The sequence below is a fragment of the Euprymna scolopes genome, chromosome 3, assembly GCF_053919585.1.
Source record: "Euprymna scolopes isolate OS-2025 chromosome 3, ASM5391958v1, whole genome shotgun sequence".
Taxonomy (NCBI): Eukaryota; Metazoa; Mollusca; class Cephalopoda; order Sepiida; family Sepiolidae; genus Euprymna; species Euprymna scolopes.
The window spans coordinates 150,916,451-150,944,403 of NC_136484.1; the positions used below are offsets into that span (position 1 = coordinate 150,916,451).

The window sequence follows — 27,953 nt, forward strand, 5'->3', positions numbered from 1 at the left end:
TACAAAAGTCAAGTATCATACTTCAATTGTGTCCTAAACAGAAATAGTCATTTTGAACGCATGCTTGTCATATCAAAGAACCTACTGTTGATTTTATATGCCTAACATTACTGGTTGTGTGATGATATTGTGAAATTGTGCTTTAAACAGAAGCATTCATTTCGAATGTGTCCCTGTTATATCAAAAAATCTATTGATTTTATAATGTTGGGTCTTTCAGCTTGTGGGGTAATAAAGTTTCTTAAGTGCACTTGTGATGTTAGGCTGTGTAAGGTGTTAATTTTGGTAAAAATTGCTTGTTCCTTCTTTCATCGGATTATTTTGATTATCGATACTTATTGAAGACATTCCAACACAAAACCTATCTAAGAACACTGCCAAACGCATAAAGTACCTTTGTGTGAAATTTCATGAAAATCGACCCAGCCATTTTAGAGTCCATAGAGAACGAACACACAGACACAGACGAAGTGCCTTTTATATAATAGTGATAGATTGGTTTTTTTCTAACATGGATATATAGCCTTAAAAAAATTTTTTTATACAGTGATTTCTTTTTATTAATTTACCCAGAGATGTGAGTTCTTTAACCCCCCCTTTTTTTTAATTCAGAAGAAACAGATTTCAGCTTTAATCACTTTTTGATCAAAATCTTTTTTGTTTATTTTCCTATCAGATTCTGAGAACCCTACTTCCTTTTCCTTTCTTCCTATTGTTTATTCTTTTCTCTTTTATGACAGTTTATGGAAACTAAAAATGTTAATTTTGCTGTGAAATCTAAGACTTCAAATGCTGGGAGTAGAGGAATTCAATGACTTTTGTTTCATCAAAGACTGTCCCCTCAACTCTCATCACCACCACCATAAATGCTCTGGTGTTTTTCTTTTGATGTATAGGTCTTTATCCAGAGTGCCCTGCTTTTGAGGAAATGGATTTCACTCACATTAAAAATCGACCCTTGTGGTCTGCTCCTGTGGGGAATTAGGTAAATAGGGACTATAAATGAAATTTCAGTTAATAGATGCAGTTGTAAATAAGAAATGTAGATGGAATTGTTTAAGATTTCTATTTCTAGTGTTAATGGCGAGTCAGTGAGTAGAGTCAGCTTAAATTGAGTTGACTGTCTTGCCAATTGGCAGTTGGGACATTCCAGCCCATATCCAGCCCTGACACCAACTCCCTCAGATTCTTTTCTTATGAACACCTCATAAAGATAATAGATAAAAACAAATCTATATTTTCAGCTCTATTTGAATAGAGGAACCAATTTTTTTCAGAGGGTTGATTTCGGTTCAGAAATAAGAAATCTGTGCGTCACGACACCTTATTTTGGAACCCGGACATTTTAGAAAATTTGCAATTTTGGGGCTAAAAATAATCTTCTTAGGCCTAAATTTCACCCAAGTATGTTTTCAAGGGCAAGAAATCCAAAAATCATGGTTAAAAAGGCACCAAATGAAAGTGAGGCCTTGTTTTGACTAATTTATATGCCACCGATGCACTTTTAAGAGATCGTTCGGCCCTCCAAAGCAGAGCAACAAAAAGGATAACTGTGGTGCTTTTCCTGAAACAACTTCTGGATTTTTTAAATAAAAAAGTTAAAAAATATCTCTTGGCATTACCATTATGCTGGTGTATTCAAACCCCAAAATTTGGTATTTCAAAAAATTTCTCGGTTTAAGAAAAATGCGATATTTGCAACAGACTAGTGTGATCTCCTTTATTAGTACAAAAACACAAAGCTTTGCTGAACACATAGGTCAGAATGTCAAGAGCTTGCAGACCCGCAAATCTGCTCTTATTTTGGGGTGGGGGGGTGGGGGGTAGATAGGACCCCCCCCCACTTCAGCAGGAAAATCTTTGTCTAACTTGTAAAATAGCCTTTAAAAGACTCCAAACAAATCTAAATAGCTCAAAAACATCGCTTTGCCCCCTCCCCAAATGGATATCCAGCAAAATGCCCCCCCCCCCCATTTGCAGAATCTAAGTGGGAAACGCTATATTTACAGAAATTTTGGCTTTGTCATCTTAAATGTCAGAAAAATTTTAATGATTCGACAGATTACATATGCATCACTGTGAAATATGCAAACTAATATGTAAATATGCAAACTAATATGTAAATATGCAAACTAATATGCAAACTAATATGCAAATATGCAAACTAATATGTAAATATGCAAACTAATATGTAAATATGCAAACTAATATGTCCAAGAATCATAAAAAGTAATCCAAGTACTTTCAACATCAAAGTAGTTCTGGGTTCTTTTTCTCATCTGTGATGAAATATATTCTTTCATTTGATGACTTATTTGGTGTCACGATCTTCACGATTACCTTGTTCGGTGGAGTCCATCCCTTATCATCTGTACCAGGCCAATAAAATTGAGCTGATGGCCCATGTAGGTGCAGGAATTTGCAAGTGAAGTGTTGTTCATCTTTATTTATAACCTCAATCAATCCCACCTGTCAAAGATGCATGTGAAGTAGTTGTTGTATTTGAGAGACTCTAGTATCTCATTCTGTGGTGCTGGCATGGCCAGGAAGGAATAATCAACAAAGATTGTTGTGTTGATACTTAATTTCTCCAGATTCTGTATTGGGATGTTGGAATGAAATGATGACAACTTTTAGTGCCAGAGATGGTATCACCAAGCTGGTACTAGAGATACAAGATTTCTTGTACTTATACCATGTATTTCTTGTCAATTGTCAGAAAAGTAATTCCCTCAATTAATGTTTTGTAGTATTCTTCAACTGCTTGGAACATTAAAATTTGGTTGTTGATAGGCTTTTGCAAACTGGCTCGCAGTATCTTATACTCAACAGTACCCCCACTTCCGTCACAAGATTTCCCATGACTTGTTGCAAAGAATGTTCAGGTTGCATCAATGCCAAAAATCAGATTTGTGGTGGCAAAGATCGAGAAATGCTTTATAACTTTTATATTGATCAGCACAGCCATCACTGAAGTATTCAGTTCTTTTAATCTGTGGCAAATTCTTGATCCATGCCATGACAATTCTCTGCAATTCGTGAACGAAAGAGGTGTCATGGTCAAGATTATCAGATATTATGCACAAAGAAATGTGTTGAAGTTTTCCATCTTGTTTGAAATATATCACCACGGAATGCATAGTGCACTGGTCCTTATTCCATTATATCTCTGGATTTCATCCTGCACCACGTAATGGTAATTTTCTGTGAAGTCCAGAAGAACGATTCACTCTTCTTCAGTGATCTTATCTTTTCTTTGAGGAATTGAACCTAACTCTTTGCTACGAAAGAGTGGGTGGTAAGGTTATCTATGCCATACACCAGCAACTTGATGACATCTTCAACATCAGCTGTGAGTATCTGTAGGGTTGTCCTGTCTACACTCTGCCACTGGCCCTAAGACATCGCCTTGTCAATTCTGAGTTAAATGAATTTGTCATGAATGTACTTTTCCAGAGTAGTATATCCAGGACAGTTTTGACCGCGACGCGTTATGCATCCAAGATTTGTGATGTTGCACACTACCATAGTCATCAAGTTCTTGTAGGTGACGATGAACTTAAGGAGTTGGTTTCAGTCAGTATTCACATCTTCAGCTTTCCTTTTCAACTGTGTTTTAACGCTGTTGTTAAAACAATCAATAAACAGTTTTATATTCTGATTAAGTGCAAACAAAATGGGAAGCTAACGATGACACAATGACACCATTTGGAGCAGAGCTTGCAAAACTTAGAAAGTCCTATCTTGTGGACTGGATATTTCTGCTTGTAGGCTACAGCGTTCTTTGATTGCACATGATTAATCGTTTTTGCACATGAATTTTGTTGCCAATGCTCACATAATCTTTACCTCCAGGCATCATCATAGAATGCTTGCTTAGTTGACCTTTGATAATTAAATATTTTCGTTTACTAGCCAAAACCGATGAAAAGTTATTTAACTCTCTTATGAAAAAAAAAAAGCAATAATTCTAGGTGACGTTTTGTTTTATTTTCTAATTCTTTAAAAGATAGAGATGAAATTTATGGGAGGAAATTCAGAAGTTTCAAGAACAATTACATACAGTGGTACTGTTACATGTAAAATATCACTCAGAATATTTCCATTCACTGACAAATGTGTTTAAAAAATCTCATCAGTTTCAATTTTATCAAATTTGAAACAACAATAGCCTCAGAAAAACATTACATTCACTTCAACTGTTACGTGGCAAAGATGCACCACTTTAACATTTGCTCAATTTGAATTGTCAAATCAATAGCTTGTTACTCTAAAATCTTTTTGTTTTTAAACATTACTGCTTTGTCCTCACTCTTTCATTTCAGACATTATTATTTACCATTTTAACTCCTTCCAATCATTTAATATGGTTCAGTGAAAGGAAATGTATGGATTTGGTAATTTTCTCATGTTTTCCATATTTTAATGGCTCAAAATTACTGATGTCTTAAAAAGTATGGTAAAATTTAAGAATTTTGTTATTTTCAAATTATTTGGACCTAAATACATGAATTAGCTTTTCAAGGTCAAAAAAATAGATATACTTATCCAAAAACATTAATATAAGGCACTCATACAACACTGATTTGTTGAAATATTGTCAAGTATACAATTTGCCAGGCAGAAACTGTTTTTTTTTCTCCAGATGATTTCCTCTTTTTCGATGCGAGTTTGTCCTATTTTTTACCATTTGTGGTCAAAAATAGAGTAAAAAAAGGCTATTTTTAAGTGACAAAAGTTTTCAAACCCTGATTTAAGACTGATTTTTCAGTGTGTGTGATGTTTCTTAGGCACAATTTGGGCTAATTGCCATCCATACTTTATAATGGTCTAAAAAAACAGCAATGAAGCCAAGTCAAAACTTAGTTACTGGTATTTTATGCTCAAGACAGTGTTATATGGCAACTGACAAAATGTTTCAGATATTTGTAACTTTTTCTCAATTTTTCAATATAACTTGTGTGATATAAACTTTTGTCTTTAGCAATACACACGGATCTCCATTTGATGAATAACTATCTGATTAGGCTACAAGAAATTATCCAATTTAAAAGTAAATACTTGCCAAGAATTTTTGACATTTGTGACTTTTTCTGGATTTTCTGAAAAATTATCAAAAATTTAAAAAATAATACTTTTTTCTGAAATCCCAAATTAAAAATCTGGTACACACAAAAGTTGCCTATCAATATAAGGAACAACTTCTAGGAGTCAGGTTTTCAATTTTGGCCTTCAAAAACCGTGTTTTTTTTTTTTTACATGGACGTTTTGCCAAAAAGTACCCCAAATTGAGCACTCCTGTATCTTTAATTTTCAGATGTTGTATTGAAATGCCCAAATTTGAATTTCCCATCAAATTTTTACCCAGAAACATGTATAATATTTGATATATCTGTTCAAAATCAGCAAATTTTGTTCCAAAGTATGACCAAGATTTAGAAACCTGTTGTATGCCTGTAACTGTACCCAAAGACTATGCTTAGTTGAATGTTTTTGGGTATTATTAGATAAGAACTGCATAAGGAAGTCATTGTAAATCTCTTCAGCAATAACAAACTGATAAAGAACACCACAAGCAAAGAACAACTTACAAAAGGCCAAAATTCTGAGCAGCATAGCTTCAAACATGACTTGGAATAAAATCGTTATATCATAAACAAATAACTAATATACTGCATGTGGTGAGATCTGTAATGACAATATCCAATTGTAAAATAAGTTCCAAAGAGTTCAAATTATGTGTTTATGTTCTACTACTCAAGCAGATCACACTAGTCTGTCACAAATTCGCAATTTTCTTATTTAAACTGAGAAATATTTTGAAAAATACCATATTTCGGGATTTAAATACAACCTTCTGAAAAAAATGGGTTCCTCTATTCAAATAAAGCTGAAAATGCAGATTTTTCTTAGTTTTTACTTAGATTTTATGAGGTGTTCATAAGAAAAAAATCAGGAGTGGAGGTGTCAGGGCTGGATGATATGGGCTGGAATGTCCCAGTTGAGTCTATAGCATAGTTAAATCGCTTCTAGTTCTAATAATAGACATCAAAAACATAAGGGTCAGCCACCAGCCCCATGTCTTTCTTCATTATTCCAATCCATATCTTTAGTTGGCTGACCCCGTGCTCCTCCAGTCAAAACTTTCTTTTATAAGAAGGGTAGTTGGCTGACAAAACTTTTCTAGAATTAAAAAAATTTTTTTTCATCCTTTACAGATTTTCTCTTCAATGCTATTAAGTAATATAACAATCCAAAGTATCTCTAAAATCAGTAAAAAGAAAAAATATATATATATTAGCAGGGCGACCTGACGTTGCCCAGTATTGAATGATTGCATGCTTTACACTGCCATATTTTTATTGTCATAAAAATCGATGAAATCACCCATTTTTCAATCAAATTGATTGCCTGCTCTAATTATGGACCCATTGCAGTGTACTGGGAGGAAGCTTCACATGCCTCACCACAGTGACTTAGTTCACAATACACTGTAGAGAACCTATTGATTTTATAAATCAATTTTTTTTTAATGTATGTCTTGAATTTAAATTTAAAATGAAAAAAGTGAAATATCATGCTGCAATTGTTCTCTAAACAGAAACATTCATTTTGAACTTGCCCTTGTCATATCAAAAAAACCTACTGTTGATTTTATATGCCTGACTTTACTGCTTGTGTGGTGATAATGGCTTGAATTTAAGTTTAAAATGAAAATGTTAAATATGAGGCAATTGTGCTTGAAATAGAAACATTCATTTCGAATGCATCCCTCTCATATCAAAGAACTTGTTTTTACATGTCTGGTCTTTTGGCTTGTGTGATGATAAAACTTCTCAAATGCACTTGTGATGTTAGGCTGTGTAAGATGCTAACTTTGGTCAAAATCACTTGTTTCTTCTTTCATCAGATTATTTTGTATTGAAGACATTCCGACACAAAACCTATCTAAAAACACTGTCAGGTGCATAAAGTACCTTTGTGCGAAATTTCATAAATATCGACCCAGCCATTTTAGTCTATAGGGAATGAATACACAACTACTGACACACCTTTTATATAATATTAGTGATAAAGATATGTGGAAGACTACAATTTCTGATAGCATTAAGAAAATAAAAAGTTTACACATTCTACTAAAAACAGAGGTATTTCATAAAGTAAAAAATCAAATACTTATATTGAATACTTGTACAAAAAAAAATCAAATACTTAGATCGACTACTTGTAAAATTTTACTTAAAAGTGTTTAATTTTGTTATAAAATATTTTCTATTGTTTAAACTGTCTACAAATGTCTAGTGCGAACAGAAACTCCACAATATCATTGTAAACCTTATAATACAAAATTAATACCACCATTCTGCCTAAAATGATGCTCAAAATGTTTGATCTTGTTATTGGGGTTTGTTTTCAGCAGTACTGCCAGATATATTAACAAAAAGAGAACATGATTATTAAATAAGATTAATATTCACTTTGTTTCCAGCCTTGTGCTACCAGCTCAAACCGTCTTAAGATACTGACTTCCTAACCAAAAATGCATCAAACATTAATGTTATTATTTTTTCCTTTCCTTTAGTGAAATTCAATTCTGTTCTGCAAAATCCAAAACAAAACAATTTAAAATTTTATTTATTGCAGACTATTATCCTCATCTTTTCTTAGTTATTTTACAACGTTTCGGCCAACTATTCCTCTGGCCATCATCGTGGCCAGAGGAATAGTTTTCTGAAACATTGTGAAAAACTAAGAGAAAATAAGGATAATAGTCTGCAATAACTAAAACTAATAAATAATACTAATCTCAATAATGAATTCCTGTTAAAATAATATATAAAACAATCAAATCAAACATGAATGAATATTTGAAGATAAAAAGAACTTGAAGCATAAAAAGCTTTTTACAAAATTACTGGATTTGGCATTAAATAACTGAAGAGTTGATATGTCATGAAACAAAACAACAACAAAGATTAGCTCATGATTGCCAGAGTTGGAACATAATCCTAAATTCTCTGCGATATTAAAATTTCTAAATGTTCGCACACCATCAGGCTTGCTATAGAAATAAAGAAATGGGTGTAAAGAGCAGTACGGACAATTCAGAGAATCATTTAACAAGCAATTAAAATGTGTTAATCACCAAGGAAACCACCTGGCAGATTCAAGACTGTTATTCATGAATAAAGTGAGGATAAAATACATGCAATGCGAACCATTTACAAAAGCTTGAAAAATGTCCATTCTGACAGCTACATCTATTAATGCATTGAATCTCTCTATACCACACAATCTTAGTAGTGAATTGTGAACAGCTCTAAACTTACATTGCTACAAAGTTGCTTCTCTACACACTACAAAATGTCTGTCTTCAAATACAATATCAACAAATACCTGTCATAAACCGTCCTCATAAATAAAATTCCATTCATCATTTTCAATCCTATCATATTATCATTCATCTATTGACAATCTATCCATTTTATAAATCTTATCCTCAAGTGTATTTTAGTCTTGATAAGTGGTGATTCATTAGTAGTAAAAAAATCTTAAATACTTGAATAAATCTCTTTGATTTAATTCTTTTTGGTCCCCTGACAAAGGAGAGATTGGACCTAATAATTCACTCCTGTTTGTCTGTTTGCACTTTTCTCAATAACCTCGACTAGGATTTTTTGTGAAATTTTGCACAAACATTAGTCATGGTGAAAGTAAATTTTTGTCAAAGGATTCTCCAGCTTCTCTTCCAATTTTCGGATTTTGATCATGTCAAATCACACTTTATTTCCTTTTGACAGATTGATTGTTGCTATTTCTTCTGATGAGTTAAGGGCATAATAGATTCATTGATTGATATAATAATTAAGTGATTGATTTTGTGCTACAAAACAGATACTGTCAGGAATTATAAATGTCAACTGAATTAAAGGAATAAATTATAAGATGGTCAACATCATGAATTTTGGAATATAGTTTTTTGTCATTTATTCACTCACGTGAGTTCCTTCAGCTATAATCAAAGCCAAAACTTACAAAGAATTCTTGATAAAATTATTTATAAAATAGATTACTCGAGTGCCATCAGCTATAACTGAAACCAAAACTTATGAAGAATTCTTGGTAAAATTATTTATTGCAAGAAATGAAAGTCCATAACAATTAAATGACAGTCACTTGGATGTAAGCATGACACACAAAATAAATCGCATGCACACTATCCTATTTATATATAGATGTTTCTTCATGGGAGGAGAGACCAATATCTAATTTTAATTACTTCTTAACTTGTTTTTTTCAAACTTGATCTCATGATGGTGCCATACAGGCAGTTTCAGATCAACATTCACTTAGATTCTCTACATTGTCAGATGCATGTCGCCTCTTTCACTTCCCAACTCCGATTGATTAGAAACTTTGTTCTGCCCCCTTAACATCTCTGCCATGTCATTCAACACCTGCACTTCTAGCACATTTTGTCTAGCCCCCCCCCCAAAAAAAAGAAGAAAAACACCACTTCAATCATGTCAGCTGCAGCTGGGTCCATTTCCATTTTCCACCAGATTATCTTGACAAGTATTATGTAATCTCATAGAAATCCACATAATCGCTGCTTATTGGCATAGGGTCCCAAGGTATAACACCCGGACCTGTGAAATCTTTAAGAACAATAACTGTGAGGGATGAAAGCAACAGGATCACTAGAGTATGAACAAAACACAAAAGAGAATTGTCATCTGCAGAACAAAATTCATCTCAAATTTCTTGTTTACCAAACAAGCAATTTCACATGCTTATATTATGTAAATACTGCCAGCAATTGGCTGATGAAATGACTTCTCTATATAACTGTTGACAGATTATTTGGCTTCACTCCTTTCAGAGAGCTACCATTTCCTTTTCACTGCAAAGCTAGGGCAACAGTGCTGTGCCTGATAAGAACAGCCATCACCACCAGTGCACAATTTGTTTGCATATTGGCTCCACTACACAGTTAATGGAGAAATGTTTATTAAAGAAAAAAATGATACAAATGGAGAAAAACTCTGAAATCAGCATTTTATAGAAATGAGCCTGCCTTGCTAGAAACTCAATATGAAACGGGTTTAATAGACTATAAGCTGAATGGAGCAAATGACTGCAGGGTAAAAGAATGTTGGCAAAATATTTCAGCAAGCTAAATTCCACTTCCAAAGCAATTTGGGAAATGATCAGGGAAATTGTTGCACAATAACTGATAAAATGTCTATAATAGATCTTGTAGCAGAAACATTTTCCAAAAACTAAAGTCAAAATAGAAAACCAAAGTTTATAACTGTCAAACAAAATCCAGAAAAATAATCTATTATATAAAATGAATTTTGTCTATGTGTGAATTCGTTTCCTGTGGACTCTGAAATGGTTTGGCCGATTTTTTTGAAAATGTGCGATTTCACTGATTTCTATAACAAAAGTATGGGAGGGTTGAACATTTGTTGAGCCTCATTCAATATCTGACAACGTCGGGTCTCTTTGCTAGTTAAACTCTAAAACAAAGTCTGGAAAAATGTAATAGAGAATATGTAACAGAATTAGTGGATATCACAATACTGTTGTAGAACCAGATGAGGTTAATTATGAGTTCTTAAGGCAACTACTAAGAAATCATGAAAATGACTTTTAAAAATGTATAATAAAATATGGACAGAAGGAAAATTTAGGGACCTATGAAAACAAACGATGATATCAATCTCAAGACTAGAAAACAGAGATTTAAATGTGCAAAATTATGTTCATATTTCTTAAGAGTGGTTTCTGCAGAACTATGGAAAGGATGATAATCATTAGATTGGTTTGAGATTTGGAATCCAATGGTTTTATTACAAATCTATAATCAGGATTTTGTAATAAATTAAGCACAACTGACCACTTGGTTTGCCTAGAAACAATTATAATGGAGTTATATATTAATAATGACCGTCTTGTGACTTTTTAAAATGATCTAGAGAAGGCATACGCTGACATGACATGAGAGTTGTGATTTCAGACTGAATATTTTTATATGCATTCACTTCACAGGCACTGATTGTCCACTTTTTGTCTTTGTTTGAATTTGGTTCTTGATTTTGACACTGGCCATAGTGTCAATTATGTGGTTTTGATCATTGCTGTAACACAAAGATTTTCTGTTGAAAGCAAAATCAGAAATCAAATAAAAATATTTTATTTTGACAGTTTCTTAGTTTGGTTTCTTTAGTGACCGACATACTATCAATTATTTTCAACCAAACACAAACGGTCCATCAGCTAAAGTGCACCTGTTTCTGAGACACACAGAAACCTAACTGACACTCTACCTGCTTTGATGGAATCTATATAGATATATTTACTTCCCTGTAGTATGTTAGCATGTGACTTCTCTAGATCAAAGAAAATAGTCATAAGGTGTTCATTATTAATAAATGACTTCACTATAATGGTTTCCAGATAGTATTTAAAGATATTAAAAACTTGAAGGATAAAACTAATTTATCAAAATTAGTTTTATCCTGCATTAAATGACTTGAAAAGAGTTGATAAACACAACCAGTCAAATCCTTAAACATCATTTGATTTGGAAAATCGAACTTGACAAAAACTTAAAATAACTATTAAAATGAAAGAACAACCAGCTGATCTATGACTTTTTCAGAGTATGACCTTTTCTAATATCAATAAAAACATACAAAGAAAATCAATATTAAACGGAAAGTTAAACATGAACATATTCCATAATCCAGAACATATGCAAAAGAGAAACATAGGAATAAATTTTCCTGCCAACTCCAAACAAATATGAGGTACTGGAGACAATGGAAGTAAAAAAATAAAATAAAAATAAATAAGTCATAAACAGACAATGACCAAGATCAAGCAAAAGCTCTCACAAATAGAATATTAAATCATAACAAACAATAACATCTAATGGAGTAATACAAGAAGTAAAGTCAAACATCAATGAATTTTTATGAGAAAATTCTACCCTGCAAATATTTATCTACTAAAGACTTTTGTAAAGGAAAATAATATAAACTTAAAACATTATGCATCATATCATTTCATACAAGATCAAAAAGAATAAATCTTCTTATGGACAATCCATAATAATTGCAGCATATCCAAATCAAACTACAAACAAGATTACAATCAATTGCTGTATCAGCAGAACTTGATAAAACTCTTATCATATGCTCTAAACACCCAATCTGAAATTGACAATCTTCTAGAGCAGTTACGAAGACTTCATTTCATGAGTGACTTCAATAGCTATGCTGCTGATGCTTCGTTTACTGGTTAGCAAGAAAGTTCTAGTGAAAAGAACTAAACACAATTCATCACCAAGGATTGACTGGCATTGTAAACTTTCACCACTTCTATGAAGAGTTTATATATGCAGGTTTTCATGCTTATGAACAATATTATTTGAAATTGGTATCATGTCCATAAGAATTATTTTTTATCCACAATAAAGGACATTATTATTACAAAAGCATTGAATGATACATTTCTTGAATGGAATATGTTATTGCTGAATCTCCCCAAAGTATAATAATAATAAAAAAAAAAAAAAATCTATTAATTTAAAAACTCCACACTGATTCTTTGGTCATCCAAAGATAAACATCCCTAAGAAAGAAAAAAAACCATAAATAACTCGGTCCTTTTCAAGAATTTTTTTTATTGTAAATAACCATCCTTTTCAGTTATTGATTTACACTCATTAAAGAGTTACAATATTCCATGAAATATTCAAACTTGAATAATATATATATATATATATATATATATATATTTATTTTATATTATATATTTCTTAACTATAATAATGCTCTATTTGTAATATTGAACATCCCCAATCATATTAGGATTCACATCGGTATATGAGAAACTGCACCTCTTAATACTCTTGATATAATAATTATAACCATAATTATCTTTTTGAAATATTATACTAAAGCTAAGTTCAGAGTTTTTTTACTTGAGGCTTTTTCTGGCTATATATTTTAATAACACAGAATATATGATGAAATATTTCATACTTCTGAGATTGTTTAGAAAAAAAAAATCCGTTTTAATTTTTTTTAATTAGCCATAAATGATCCATCTCTCTCTTTGCTATCTATGGATTTCTCTCTTCTCACTTTATATGTTAACTAGCAGATCGCCCGGCATTGCCCAGTCATAAAATTTGCTTAAATATGATATTTAGATTAATGCAGATTTTGTATTTATTATATTGGACCAAGTATATAGTAATGATTTAAAAAAAGTTTTAAAAAATCAAAAAAAACTGTTGCGCCACACTGAGAATTGAAACCAAAATGTTTAGCTTATGATTTACTTTTTCCTTTGCCATTAATGCCTGACCTATGAAGACATGTTTGCTACTAGGCTAAAAATTAAAACCGGAACTAATAGCTATTACGTTACACATGCATATTCATAATGCCATTGTTTGACTTTCACCTTGCAAATTTCATATTTTTTTAATTTTCACACTTGTGTACAAATTTTCCCCAGCTAAAACCCAAATATAAAGTTTTGCATGAGTTCGAATACCTTATATATCAAGTTTCATGTCTGTAGACCCAACACTGACAAGAGTTTGGTAGGCAGAATTATATATATATATATATATATATATATATATATATATATAAACTACTTCATTTAATCACATAAATTAATATACGGAAGTATAAATTTATGTATAAACTTTAGGTATTTACTTCAGCAGTGCTCAATATGTAGGTAGAGCTAGGTAGTAAGTTATAAAATATATATAGCGATTAAGCTACACAGAATATTCCGCGTTTCATTCACGCTAGGATTCATCGCTAGATCTTTTGCAGATGAATGCAATTCTACAACCCATATATAACAAAGTTGTATTTAAAAAAAAAATTATGAATCCTTGCATGGATGAAGCGTGGAATATTCTGTGTAGCTTAATTACCATATATATTTTATAGCTTACTATATATATATATATATATATATATGGAAAGAGGTTTGTGTTTACTATAACCTTTTTATGCAAATATTACTCAAGTATAAATCATTTAGAATATCTGCATGAATATAATTACATGTAATAGTTAACTAAAGATGATCATCCTATAAGAAAAACGAAAAAAAGCTAATAAGAATTAATTAAAATGAATGTTTAAAAGAATATGCAAATTAGTTAGATCTTTTGCAGATGAATGCAATTTCACAACCCATATATAACAAAGTTGTATTTTTTTTAAATAAATAGAAAAAGGTTTTTAATATGAATATCAATACACACACAAAAACAAAAACAAATTTATAGGAGCATAGATCTAACCACTCTCCAATTTATTTTTTATTGACTAAGAATTTACAGAAAGTGTGACTCTTTTCAGCTAATTTACAGTGTATTTGTACAGACAGTAAACATGTAAATTAGATGACAAAATAAAGACTTTATTTTTATGTTATCCTTATGTAAAGAGACTTAATTTTAGTTTTGATGAAATCAAAGTAGAATAAATAGTGATAATGATTCAATATGGATATGTCTAGTATATGTGTGTGTGTGTGTGTGTGTGTGTGTGTGTGTGTGTGTATTTAGGAAGCATTTCTTTCATCCAGAAGATGTCGGTTTCTGACTTAAATGCACCTAACGTGAATGTTATTGTTTTTTTCCTTTCCCTTAGCAAAACTAATGTTCTGCAAAGCAAAAAACAAAAACAACAATTTTTCTCTACAAAATAACCAAACTTAACACTATGGCTAAATATTCAAAGATATAAAGAACTTGACGTATAAAATCTTTTGCCAAAATTACCAGATTTAGCGTTAAATAACCCTAACCCATTCAAATTTCCTATAAAGTGTCTTTTGTTTCAGGTCAAAACTGGCTAATAAATCCATCAGGATTCTTATAGTCCTTTCTAATAATTCATTAGCCAGTTTTGATCAAAGATACTCAGATTTTAAGCAAAACATGCATGTATATCTAAGTACATTTTTACCCAACTCCATCCAACCAAATTTCATACATCCCTTTAAAACTTTAAACTGAATCTCATTCACTGTTCAGAAACCAAAAAAGAATAAGAATATTTAACAAATTAAGACTTCATAATAAACCTTTTCAGCATGAAATGCAGTAAAACAATAAATACAAATATCTTGATTTTATATTGCTGCAATCCTCATAAATGTTGCAGTGAAAGAAACTTAATCCATTGGTATTTGATCTAAATTGATTGTGTGAAATGTGCCCCTCCCCTGTGTTGTTGTCTTGACATTCCTCTCTTCTCATTCCACTCTAAAAGGAGTTTTTATACCCCCCCCAACTCCTTCTTATTGTAATAATGTTTATTCAAATTCATGACCATTTATCTTTTTAAATAAACAACTTGATCTTTCTTGCTTGCAAGAAACATTATCTTTTTTATTTTTGGGTCACCAAAAGATACATTTTCATTTTTATTGATTTTAAAATTCCAAATCATTAAATTTCATCAGTTTTGTTTCAGTTTTAAGCGAAACTGTTGCATATTTGCAGCATTTTCGTAAAGATTTTTTAATTGATTTTTTTTCTATTAAGAAATGTTAGCAAATTTAGAAGATGAAAGATGAAATGATTTTTGTTCAATTATTCAATAAGATTGGAAGAAGTTGAATTCAGAGAAATATAGGTAAATTTTTACTATAACACCCATCATACTTTACCCCAATTTGAAATGAACAGCTTGTGTCTTGAGGCAGCACTCTGCCTTGACAAGCTCCTCGATCTGATTTTCGCTCTTGACCTGAAATGGAAAACTTGCATCAGATCTGTTTCTAATGTCTTCTAATACTAAATGGTTGGGTCATTCTTCCATTCCAGAAGGTATCTCACTCCCGAAACAATCCTCTACTTAGATAAGAGCCAAATGTCCTAAGATAGAGTACTGTTGCCACATCTGGGGAGGAATTGCTAAGAGTACACTTCCCTGCCTCAAAACTATTTTAGAAATCTAGTGGTCGGAGCTTTATTTTTTATCCTGCTTCCTCTTTCTCACAGAACAGACACAGCAAGACTATTATTGCTCTATCATTATTTTCATGTCAAGTGCTCAACGGAGCTTTTATCTATGATCTCTCACCCCCCCCCTCCGTAATACATTAGCAGCAGACACTTGTCTAGCTACAACTGTCAACAATTTCCCTTATAATCTATCTTTGCATAAAATTAAACATAAATCCCATGAGTTTCTTTCCTAGAACTGCTCATCTATGGAACACAATACCAGATTTGCTTTCCAGTTGAGTATAACATGGCTGTTTTCAAATTTAACATGAACAAGTTCCTGTTGAGAAGTGGTGACCCCCCTCCCCCTTCCTCTATAAAGACATTTCTTTAATTATATTTGAAACTTTTTTTTATTAGGGATCTAAGATATTAATCATAATGTTTAAATTGTCAAACAATATCCACACATGAATGTTTTTGTGGATTGATCATTAGAAAGAACATTACCTACTCTTTCAACCATGCAAGTGATTACTGTACATATGCCTCATGTATGTTATGTTTAGTGGGTCTCAAATGTTTTTTTTTTTTTGTTTTTTTTTACACAGGCATCACTACATTATCAAGGCCGAGAGGCCACTCAAGGATAAGGGTTAAAGAGTGTACAGTAGAAATTGGACAATATAGTAATCATTAGTAATGAAAATTTGGTAAATTTGATAACTTATATGGAACGGCTCATCAAGAACTTATTTACTTTAGACTTGAACACAACCATATTGTAGTCAGTCGGAAAGCAGGAAAACGGAAGACAATTCCACAGGCATGCAGTTCTAAGAAAGAAGCTTCCTTCTAGAATAATTGACCTACCAAGTATTCAGTCTAGTTTACCCTACAATTTCACTTTTAGTTTGGTGGAGAAAAGATGAATTCATAGCTTTCTCAAGGTATTAGTAAAATCATAGCAGTAATAAAGCAAGAATTCATTGTATTCATAATTATGTAAGCTTTAATAAAAACAAGATTTGTATTCATATCAGACTTTAAGGTTGTCTTTAAGCTTTGCACTTCCATCATTTCTGCGAGCCTGTAAAGATAACAGTGTTGATGGGGAAATTAGTCCAATTGAAGGTTTATTCTGACCGGCATTTTTGGAAATGAGATTTTTTTCAATGCTTTCAGTCAAATGTCAAAGTTAATTTTACTTTTAACAAAAAAAGATTTTTTTTTTTTCATTTACATTACAAACTTTATTCAGCATACAAACAAAAAATGTTAAAATATTTTAACTTTTTAAGAAAACTATTAAATACATAAAAGTTTTATTAAGTATATTTTTTATCAAAATTTGTAAATTTCTTTAACCAAACATAAAAAAAAAAAAAAAGCCGGTCGGAATAAACTTTCAATTGGACTAATTTCCTCAACACCATCATCTTTACAGGCTTGCAGAAACAATGAAAGTGCGAAGTTTGAAAAAAAACAGACTTGAACTATTTTCAGATTTTTAACTAGAACGGAATAAAATAATTGCAATTGAAAGTGGAATCTATTTGTCACTTTCCCCCTTGGATAGGTACCTATGATCTTGCCCGAAAATGAATAAGGATCCCTGTGTATGTTTGTTCCTAGTCCTTAACTCGTATACCTATTTTAATTTTTTAATTTCTATAATTTTCAAGTTATTTATAAGATAAGATAAAATGTAATCTATCTTGTTTATTGATGTCGGCTGTGAACGAAAACTCTACAATATTACTGTACCTCCCTTCCTCCTCCAATACAAAATTAGTATCACCATTAGATTCTTCAGAAAATTTTACTTAAAGTTGTTTGTCCTTGTAACATGTGTGTAAGCAGCTTTGTATTATTTACATATTGATAATGAATGTAGTGTTGTTTGCCTCTCTTGATTGCAAGCATATGACAGTTCATATTTTGAGGTTTCAGTTTTCTTTACTGTATGCATTAATTTTACATAATGCCTAGTTGCTTCCTGCCATCAATTCCTTGTTAGTTGAGGGAGAAGATCTCTGAAACATACTGCCTTCTTCCAGACCAAGAACCAAAAGAATAACTTAACTTTTTCACTGCCATATTTCTTATATTGACTTCCTTTTTTCTTACATTGCTTATGCAGAAATTTCTTTGCTATGTAATCCACTCATTCCGGGTACGATCTTTCGACATTGATATAGTGCTTTGTTTTCCATTGCATCACTGGACACGGACAGAAACACTATAAAAATATTTTTCCAAGCCATATTAATTTTCTAATACAAAAATGCAAATACCCTGAATTTTTTTTTTTTTTAACAACTTAATGTTCTTATAAAAAATAAAATAGAATCCAAAAAGGTTTCTATAATTAGAATTAATTGCAATTTTATAACCAAATAAAATGTAGTTTCTTGCTATTCTGAAATAAAACTGATTGCTGGCAGTTTTCTTTAACTCGATTTTCTCAGACATGGAAGATGCCCATACCCATCTTTTGACTTTACCTTCTGATAAAGATAGCTGTTATTTCGGAGTATTTGATGGCCACGGAGGTGAGTAATGAGATTTGCTTATATGTTTCAATGACCAACATTTTCTTTAATGACCATTTATTTTTGTATTACTTTACTCCAAACAAAAAAGATTTCTATACAGGGCAATGGAGCTTCTAAATTTTATAAGTTGACAAGAAGACCAATTGATTGAAATATTGATTGAAATCAATATTTTAATATCAATAAAGTAAATATATGCTGTTTGGTGTTAAGTTTTAAAAATGATATCTTCTAAATGGTGACTTCTGTTCCTGATATATATTTCCGAATATTACTAAAAAAGTAATTTCTGAAATTTTTTCATTTGTCTCTAAGAAAATAATAAGGATGGGAGGAGATGAGGCAAGCTTACAGGTGATACAAAATTCATTGTGGAAAGAAAAAATAGCTTTCGCTAGATTCCCATTGATCTTAGGTGATGACTAGGGCTAGAACAACAGCATATTCTTTTCATTGTTTTGACTTGAACGTGTATCCGTTGATATCTTATATGCTTTTATATAGTGGTGTTGTTCTCGGTTGATTAACTGCGTCTAATTGTCAGATCCATACTCCAGAGTCAAAACAATAAAAAGAATATGCTGTTATCATAGCCCTAGTGATGACTCTATCTTGTTAAAACCATGAATAATACTGAAACAATAGTAAAGCATTATGATGCATAAAGACCTCATGATCACTTGTTTAGTTTCACTAGCGTTATGCTAATAGGTAAGTAAAAAGGTGGGAGGATTTATTACATTCTTTTAGAGTTGGGTGCCAAATCAACTTTAGTTTAAGTATCAGTTTTTTTTTCCATAACTGTTTTTTTGGTTTAGTTTTGTTCGTTTAGTATTTTCTCTTTTAGTTAATCTGTATTAATTCTACATAACATCCACCTTTAATTACTTATATAATATTGTGATTTACTCTTTTCATTATTCACACTGGAAAGAAATCGATTAGAAAATCTTAGAGAATATTCTTTATTTGATATTTATTGTAGAGAATCTTTGGAATTAAATGTCTTATCTATTACTAATGAAGATTTGATATCTGAAACTAAAATTATACTATGACATCTATTGTACTTCTGTACTATTTTTTAGTACTAAATTCAGGGAGAGGGTAGTGTATTATCTGTCCTGTTATCATAAAACTATCTTCCCAGGTATTACAACCTCCTCATGGGGGTGGTTATAGCATAGTATATGTTTGTTTGATACCATCTTCTCAGACTAGCAAAAATATCTTGGACCATATTCAAACCTGGAACATAAAGAAAAAATATTATCTTGTTCAAGTTATTATTCATATAAAATTGTATTTTTACATAACTTTTTCTTAACATTTTGTTTTGAGGATGTTTGAATATCTGTACAAGTTATGCTCAAGTTTGAAATGACATTTTAAATGTGTGCATTCATCCCTATAAAATGCTGTCCTTGCAGAAGCTTTCATCTGTCATGCATTTTAAGTTTGAAATAATTTTTCATTGCTAAATTTGCAAAGTGAATGGATTCATGTTAAGAATGTCTGTTATCATTTTGAGTTCAATTAAATTTTAATTTATTTGATTCATAGAAAATGAACAGGAAGCCATGGTGTTTTTGCTCCAATCACATGAAGTATTAATCTGCCACTATATTTAATACTTATAAAGCGATTCTTTCAGAAGAACTTAATTTTTTTTTGATATCATGTAAGAAATAGTGATGACTAATTAAAATGTGATTGTAGATGAGTAATAAGTTTATAACTGTTAGCCTCATTTCTCAAAAGCATTTGTAGAATTGGTATTTTTCAATTTTTCCCAAAAAACACCACTGTCCTGCAATGATAAACAGTGTTAAAAACAAATTAAGGGTGGGGGTGAATTAAAAAAATGTGAGTGTGGTTGAATGGTGTCAGCTTCATTGCTATGTAAAACAAGTCCCCCCCCCCCGAAATTAAAGTGGTGGTGGCAGTTTATACTATTAACCAATCGTGTTACTTTATTAACCTAAGAAAAAAAATGGCATGTAGTTATCTAAGGCTATTTCAGCTTAGTTTCTGTTCCAGCTCTTCTGGACTATTTTTGCAGACTGGACTGAGTAATTAACACATTACATTCTTTGCTTAGATAGATAGGCTGGAGTGGCTTTCATAGTTTTCTTGGATGGAGTTATGCTCGAAAATGAGCACTGTTTTGTAAGGCAATTGAACCAACTTTTATGCTACAAGTCTTATATAGTTAGATCAGTGAAATTTTCCAGCAATTGGTTGAAATATTTGAAATATTTGAAAATTGACAATTAAAAATCTTGCTTTTGCAATTTTAGTGAAAATATTAATCTTTCCAGTTTTGGTTTTAAAAATGTATTCGTTATTCAGTAAAAAATTAATTTAATTCAATTTTCTTATATTTAAAATATATTGTGATTTTCATGTTTATTCTATGAATTAAGTTGAAAATATGTAATAAAAACAACCATAAGATTTTGATTTGTACATGTTTATTGTAGATTTTAAGTTTAGAAAATTAGTAAATGCAACAAACCATATATCAAATATGTGGTATGCTTATGGATCTTCTTGACTCTCATGCCATCTCACTTTATGCCCCATTACACCATGTGTAGGTCTTCATAGATGCATTGTGTATCCTCTGCTCATTGCTTAATGTAAATTCTGTTTGATCTTTTACGGAAGTATGTCTGTTTTAACATCCACAAAAGAACATGGCTGACAATTTCATTCTTAGCTCTCTAGCAGTAGCAATCAAATCTGGTTGTTCTCTTTGAGGAAAACTCCGATCTGAAGGTATCTATGAAGGTACCCTTGTAGGATATTACTCTCAGTAGATGTTAAGTGTAACTCATAAACATTCTGTTATGCACACTGTCATATATGTTACTTCCATATATGAGAACTGATGTAACGCTGACTTCAAAGAAGTCATGTTTCATCTTGGTCAGAAGATTTAATTTCCAGATTGATTTACTGTGCAATTTTCTTTTGCAAATTTACTGCCAAGATAGGTAAACTCATTAATATTTTTTTAAACCAGTTCCATTTTGGGAAGAAATATTTCCATGTTGATTTAGGAGAATGCGTTGTTTTGCTTGTATTAAGAAAAAGCCTTTTGTAATTTCTTTGAGACAGTATAGTAACACTACAAATCCAACGGTCCATTATAAAGATTTAGAAACTGTGGTTGGAAACCATTGAAACTTGCGAGAAAATGTTAGAAACAAATTTGGAGACATTCAACAATCATTATCAAGAAAATAGTCATAAACAATATATTTCATTTAATTTGAAGGACAAATTAACAAGAACAGAATTTTTAAGATCCATCAATTGTAATGTACATCCATAACTTAGAAAATGCCATTTCCAATTTAAACATGGAAAAAGCAGAATACAGAGCTTTATGTAGAAATTCTTGCACACCTCCGTCTATTCAATCTGAAGGAATAAAAAAAGGGAAAGATAGTATCCTTCAATAGAAACAATGTATTCACCACTAGAACTCTGATATACTTTTATCAACTGACACTGTATTCAGCGCAACAGCATTGTTTGTTTGTGACAAGCTCTTTCTCGTATATTAGATTTTTCCCCCCAACAATGCCATTTTTGATACTAAACACAGGGAAACAATTTGCTCACCACTGGAACTTTATGTAGTATGTACTTTTCTTCAATAACACTTTTCACTACCGATCTTAGCCCTTTGAATGCTAAAAGGCAACTATCTATCTATTAGGCAGTCACATGTGGTTGATACACATAAGTACTCCTGTTTCAGTGTACACATGGTCTTTCTTAGATTCAGGTTCTGCATGTCAGGCAGACATGAGCCCTTTTTATGGTGGTAATAAATTAACTCTAGCCTATTTCCACCTCTTGATTCAGGTTATGGTTCCTTAGGTCTGCCATGTCCATTCACTCAATTTATTTAGCAATAAAAGAAGTTATTGCAAATTAAAGTGTGGATCTAAGTTTCTAATAGATGTGAGAATAAACCTAAACAACAACAAAAAAGATTCATTGATTAATGCATTAAAATTATTCAACAATTAGAAATGATCCTTTGGACTTGTATAATTTATGGATAGTGATTGGCTGTGAAGTTTAGGAATCAACTTGAACCTTGCTATCATCCATAGAAACTTATCTTATTAATGCTTTCAAATCTTTATAGTGGCATGTTTGGTTTATTATATTTACAGGTTTCCTAAACTTAAATTTAAAAAATTGTCAAATAAAAATCTTAGTTGTCTTCATCAAATACTTTAAAAATGAAACAACAGAATTATTTGACTTTCTTCAGGTGGCCGATCATATTTAGTTTAACATCTATATAATAATGATATTGATCCTATTGATATTAGTGTTAATGCCTTTTATTTTAACATCGTTTAATCAATGAGATATAAAGGAAATTTGATTATTTGATAAATTATTTTTTCAGTTTTATTTTCAAACCTCATAGTTTAAGGTCCTGGGTATAATATTAAGACATTCAGTAGTGAGGGATAATTTGAGGGTTGTGAGAAATGTTGAGTTGCCTCTTGGTTACTATTGTTCTCAGGTCCAATTTAGCTCCGAATGTTAACACCTGTTAAAGCATCTAGTGCTACCAGATCAAATTGTCTGAAGATACTGGCTTTCTAACCAAAAATGCACCAAACATTGATGTTATTTTCCCTTTCTCTTTGCAAAACTCAATCATGTTCTGTAAAGTCAAAAACAATTTTTTCTACAAAACAATCCAGCCAAACACGATGAATAAATATTTCCAGATTTTAAAAAAACCTTGAAGTATAAAACCTTTTCTAAAGTTACTGCATTCAGCATTAAATAAACTGAAAAAGGGTTGATACACCGTAAAACAAAATAACCAAACCAAACTTCATGAATAAATATTTGATGATATCGAACATAAAAACTTTTTCTAAAGTAAATTACTGTAACTGGCATTAAATAACCCCAAAATTGATATGCCGTAAAACAAAATCAATCACTCAACTAATATTTAAGGAAGTTAATTGTGTATGCGTGTATGTTTTTTTTTTTTCTTAGTCATATCATTACAACATAAAATACATTAAATATGTTGGAAAATTTTAAAAATAATCACCTAATATATATATTGACTTGTTATATATATATATATATATATATATATAAGGTGATTTTTTTTTTTCCAACATATTTAATGTTGAGAGAGAGAGGCCATTTTGAAACATTTCATTCAAGTCAATCTAATGAACAGAAAGGATTTCATTTTACTGTATATTTAACTAGCGGGGGGTACCCAGCGTTGCCCGGGTGTTTTGGGTAAATCAAAACTCCGGGGGTGGGTGGGGGTTAAAATAAAAAAAAAAAAGTTTTGGTAGGTGAGTATGAGGATCGAACCCGAACCCTTGAGGACAAGTTGGAAATTAAAGTATGAAAAAAAGCGAAAAACTGTGCAGCGTTAACCATTGGGCCATTGCGACATACAACGGAGACATGTTTGAATTTATTTATTAAAGTATTAAAAACAGGTAGCCGCAATAAAAGTTAACTCTGCTGCTTCCATTTGACCTAATTAAGGAGGTCAAATAGAAGTCACGCAGTTAACTTTTGCTGCGAGGCAGCGTTTGGGTTTGTTTACCATAATTTGACTGGTTTTTTTTTTCCCCAACAGATGTTGGGGAGGGGGAAACCAGCTCCCAATTGTCCAGATTGAATAGCAATTGTCTGATGTACAAGAATGATCAAAGCTGATTGCTTCTGGACATTTCCCGGCGCGATGCCGAGAACGCTCCCTTAGGTTTGAATTAGTTTCGCTTTTTATACGAAAAAGCCGAATCATCACGTGAGAAGCCAAAATAGCAATAATTTTGTAAAAGTCGATGTAAATAAATCTAGACGCGACGCACTTTCCCAAATCCTAGATATTATCTATGGCCTATATAAGCACTTCTAAGCGATCGTATCCCCCCCCCCCCCGGAAGCGTGTGCGAGAAAAGCCTTTGCTAGACATACACGAAATGGTCACACACATTTTGTCTTTTATCAGAGAGGCGGTAGCACTCTCTATATAGGGATGGCCCGTACACGCCTATATACGCCTACAAAACAAAACTATCCAAATCTCAACTAAAATCAACTTATAAGTTTCAAAAAGCACATATTCTTACAGAGAAGTGTCTTACAAATCCAGCGAGTGTCAGAACGTCGGTTAAAATGTCAAGAGAGCAAAAAAAAAAAAGGGTACAAAAATGGCCAATTGTTCTTCTTTCTTTTTCTTTCTTCTTTCTTTTGAGACGATGTATCTCGGCATACGAACGGTCTCTGACAGCAGTTCAAGCATCAATCGACTGCTCTTTACACAAAGAAGTGCAGTGACCCATCGCTTTTTAGCTAACTCCATAATTAAATAAGATTACGTGTAATAACAAGTTTTAAACACTATATACCCAATGTAGACAGACCACTTCGAACACGGAACTTCTCTCAAAAGGGACAGCTCCAAATAATACACCGGATGCTCACAAACGTTCCAGTTTGCCAGTGGCCTATATTTCTTGGACGCTGAATATTTGAGGTGAACGTTAAGGTTTTTTCTTTAAACAGTAACCCACCAGCGTTAATGAAACCACGAAATCTTTATCTCAGTTGATCAAAATTGTTATAAGAGTAACCTATCAGCAAGTACGACGTCAAAAAACAATGTTATAAAAACAAATAATTCTTCAGATTTTGGACTGTAAAATATGTACAAAATGTCAATGCTGTGACCAGGATTCGAACCTAAGTTAGCATGGCCACAATGTGGGGTCCTAACCTCTAGACGATCACGGCTAACACTGACGTCTGTCGCTCTTGGCAGAAAGACACATGACGACTGTCAAACTATTGAAAAATAAGGAGGAAACTTGAAATTCTCACGCATGCGCAAAAATACACTATAGCAACCATTATGTTAAATGCAGCTGAATCTCTTCGCTCGCTAAGAAAAGTAGATCAGACCAGTTCTTCTAAGAACTCACCAAACGCCAAAGGAAATAAGTTAAATTAACCGCAAAAGAAACTGCAAGAAAGTCAAGAAAAATTTAATAGTGAAGGTATGAACATTTTAGAACTTTATAATACCCTAACTGTTTTATCAGAGAGGCGGTAGCACTCTCTATGTAATATAGAACCGATGGAGGACCAAGAGGCAATTCCTAAGGCCCAAAACCCAAAGACCTAAAACCCAGCAGGAAGCGACCTGCTACTAATGGAGGCGGCAATGAGCCGCCTCCTAAAAAAGACAATACTATCATGAATGTAAGTTTAAAAATAAGACTGTAAGTAAAAATACTAATTAACAAGAATAAAAAAGCATTGGAAATGCAAAAGGATATAGGGATGGTATGCCAAAAAGTATACAAACAAGATAGCTATGAATGGCTAGGCACATGGAAATAGAATTGCATCGAAAGTATAGCCCTATAGCTTTTTACAACTGTAATGATGGCACGGAATGAAGATTGGAGAAAAGCTATAGGGCTATACTTTGGATGCAATTCTATTTCTATGTGCCTAGCCATTCATAGCTATCTTGTTTGTATACTTTTTGGCATACCATCCCTATATCCTTTTGCATTTCCAATGCTTTTTTATTCTTGTATATATAGATGATGCTTGCAAGGGTTAAACACAACCATTAAATTTGATTTAGTTGAATATAAATTTCTTCCTATTCTGTCTATTCATTCTACCTTCTAAAGCAACAACTTTTTTGATCAAGATCATGTAATCCTTATGAATATGTAGTTTCTTTCAACTGATTGAAAAATTACTTTCATTTGAAAAATTATCCAATTTTTCTGCAATGGTTTAAATGATGAATTTGACATTGAACAATGTATTTTCAAAGTTTAGATCCAAAAGATATTAAATATCAAAAGAATATTTATAGTGGTTATAATTGGGAGGTTGTTTTAATTTGATTATGTAACTTATGTTTGAAAACAGTTTTTAACAGCAACAAACAAAATACTTTTTCTCCTTTACTGGTTGCATTTCTGTTGTATTTTAAAAAAAAAATATTTTTGGTTATATTTTATGATTTAATAAATTGCATTTGACCAGATAATTTCCTATGTGTTGTGTTGAAAGGTTTTAAAAGAATTGAATCATTAATTAATTTCTTGTCATATTCTACTTTATACTTGCTCCTTCAGTGGCATTGGTACAGTATCTTGGTATGTCAATTTACATATTTATCTAGCTGATACAGCTTTATATCCCATATAAGGAAAATATTTGAAATTTTGTGGAAAAAAACTCCTAAACTACTTAGTATTTGCATGAAAGAGTAAGTGACTATGATAAATGTATTTATGCATAGTTTTTCTTGGCAAAAACATAGGTTCAAAGCCAATTATTCTTAAAAACTATAATTTCTAATGTCGAACATCCTTTATCTACTTTTTTTTTTGTTTTTGTTTTTTTTTGTGGATTATGGAAAACATTTTATTTTAATTTCTTTCAATTTTTAAGATACTTGTTCAGTTCACAAAAATTTTAAAAACTTGTATGAGATTCAAACTTCTTATTGACACTATAAAAGACATGGTCAAGCAGACAAAACTTTATTTAACATGGAAAAGGCGGGGGGTGGGTCACATTATCTGATAGGAAAACTAGCATTAATCAGAAGGGACCATATATTGCTTGTAATTGTTATTCCGTCAGCACAGCAGAAATGGAAAGTGAAAAAGAGCAAACGGTCTTTACTATGATAAATGAACCATATATATAATTTGTGAGTAATTTTATGTGTTTTCTTTTTTAACTCTTATGCTATCAGATCAAAAAATTATTTTTTGGCTAGAGGTTACCATATTGTTTTCAGTGGATTTCTTTTGACTTGGGGTGAATTTAATGTTCCAAGGTTATGAACCTAATAAGCCTGACATTTGAAATAGGTTCAACTTGGAGAAGACATTCTGACAAGTGCAACTGCAATTTACAAATGTTAAATGTGTCAAGTAGGTTACTTTAGTGAAGCATTGACTTTTGCAAATGTTATATGACCCAGTAATGAAATAATTTATATAGTGCTTTCCATTTGTAATGTATCTAAGACAATAGAGGATACTTCCACCAAGGTCTTTTAAACTGAACAGTCTTGTTCCATATCTCTGACTAAACTTGATTCAGATTTAGTGTGTGTAAATCAAACTGTAAATTCCTTAAGTTATGTTATGTTTTCTTTGATTTTAATTAAAATCTCAAAGTTTAAGAATGATTCTTTTTTATTTATACTCTTGACTTCAACCATGTCATACATTTACTTTTAATATACACCCTGCATACAATTGGATTTATTTGTTACCAAATATCAGTTCAAACTGAATAGGATTGCCTAATTTTCATATTCA

At 31.7% G+C, this 27,953-nt stretch overlaps 1 protein-coding gene across 8 annotated transcripts in view; it reads left to right on the forward strand.

Annotated features, from left to right (window-relative positions):
• Positions 1-27,953, forward strand: part of LOC145259827 (putative protein phosphatase 2C T23F11.1) — a 338,384-nt gene that overhangs the window by 197,964 nt on the left and 112,467 nt on the right. For all 8 annotated transcript variants that reach the window (XM_080117697.1, XM_080117681.1, XM_080117664.1 and 5 more), the window contains one exon: positions 18,478-18,561. In XM_080117697.1, coding sequence (XP_079973823.1) covers positions 18,478-18,561 — 84 coding nt within the window. The remainder of the gene's footprint in view (positions 1-18,477; positions 18,562-27,953) is intronic.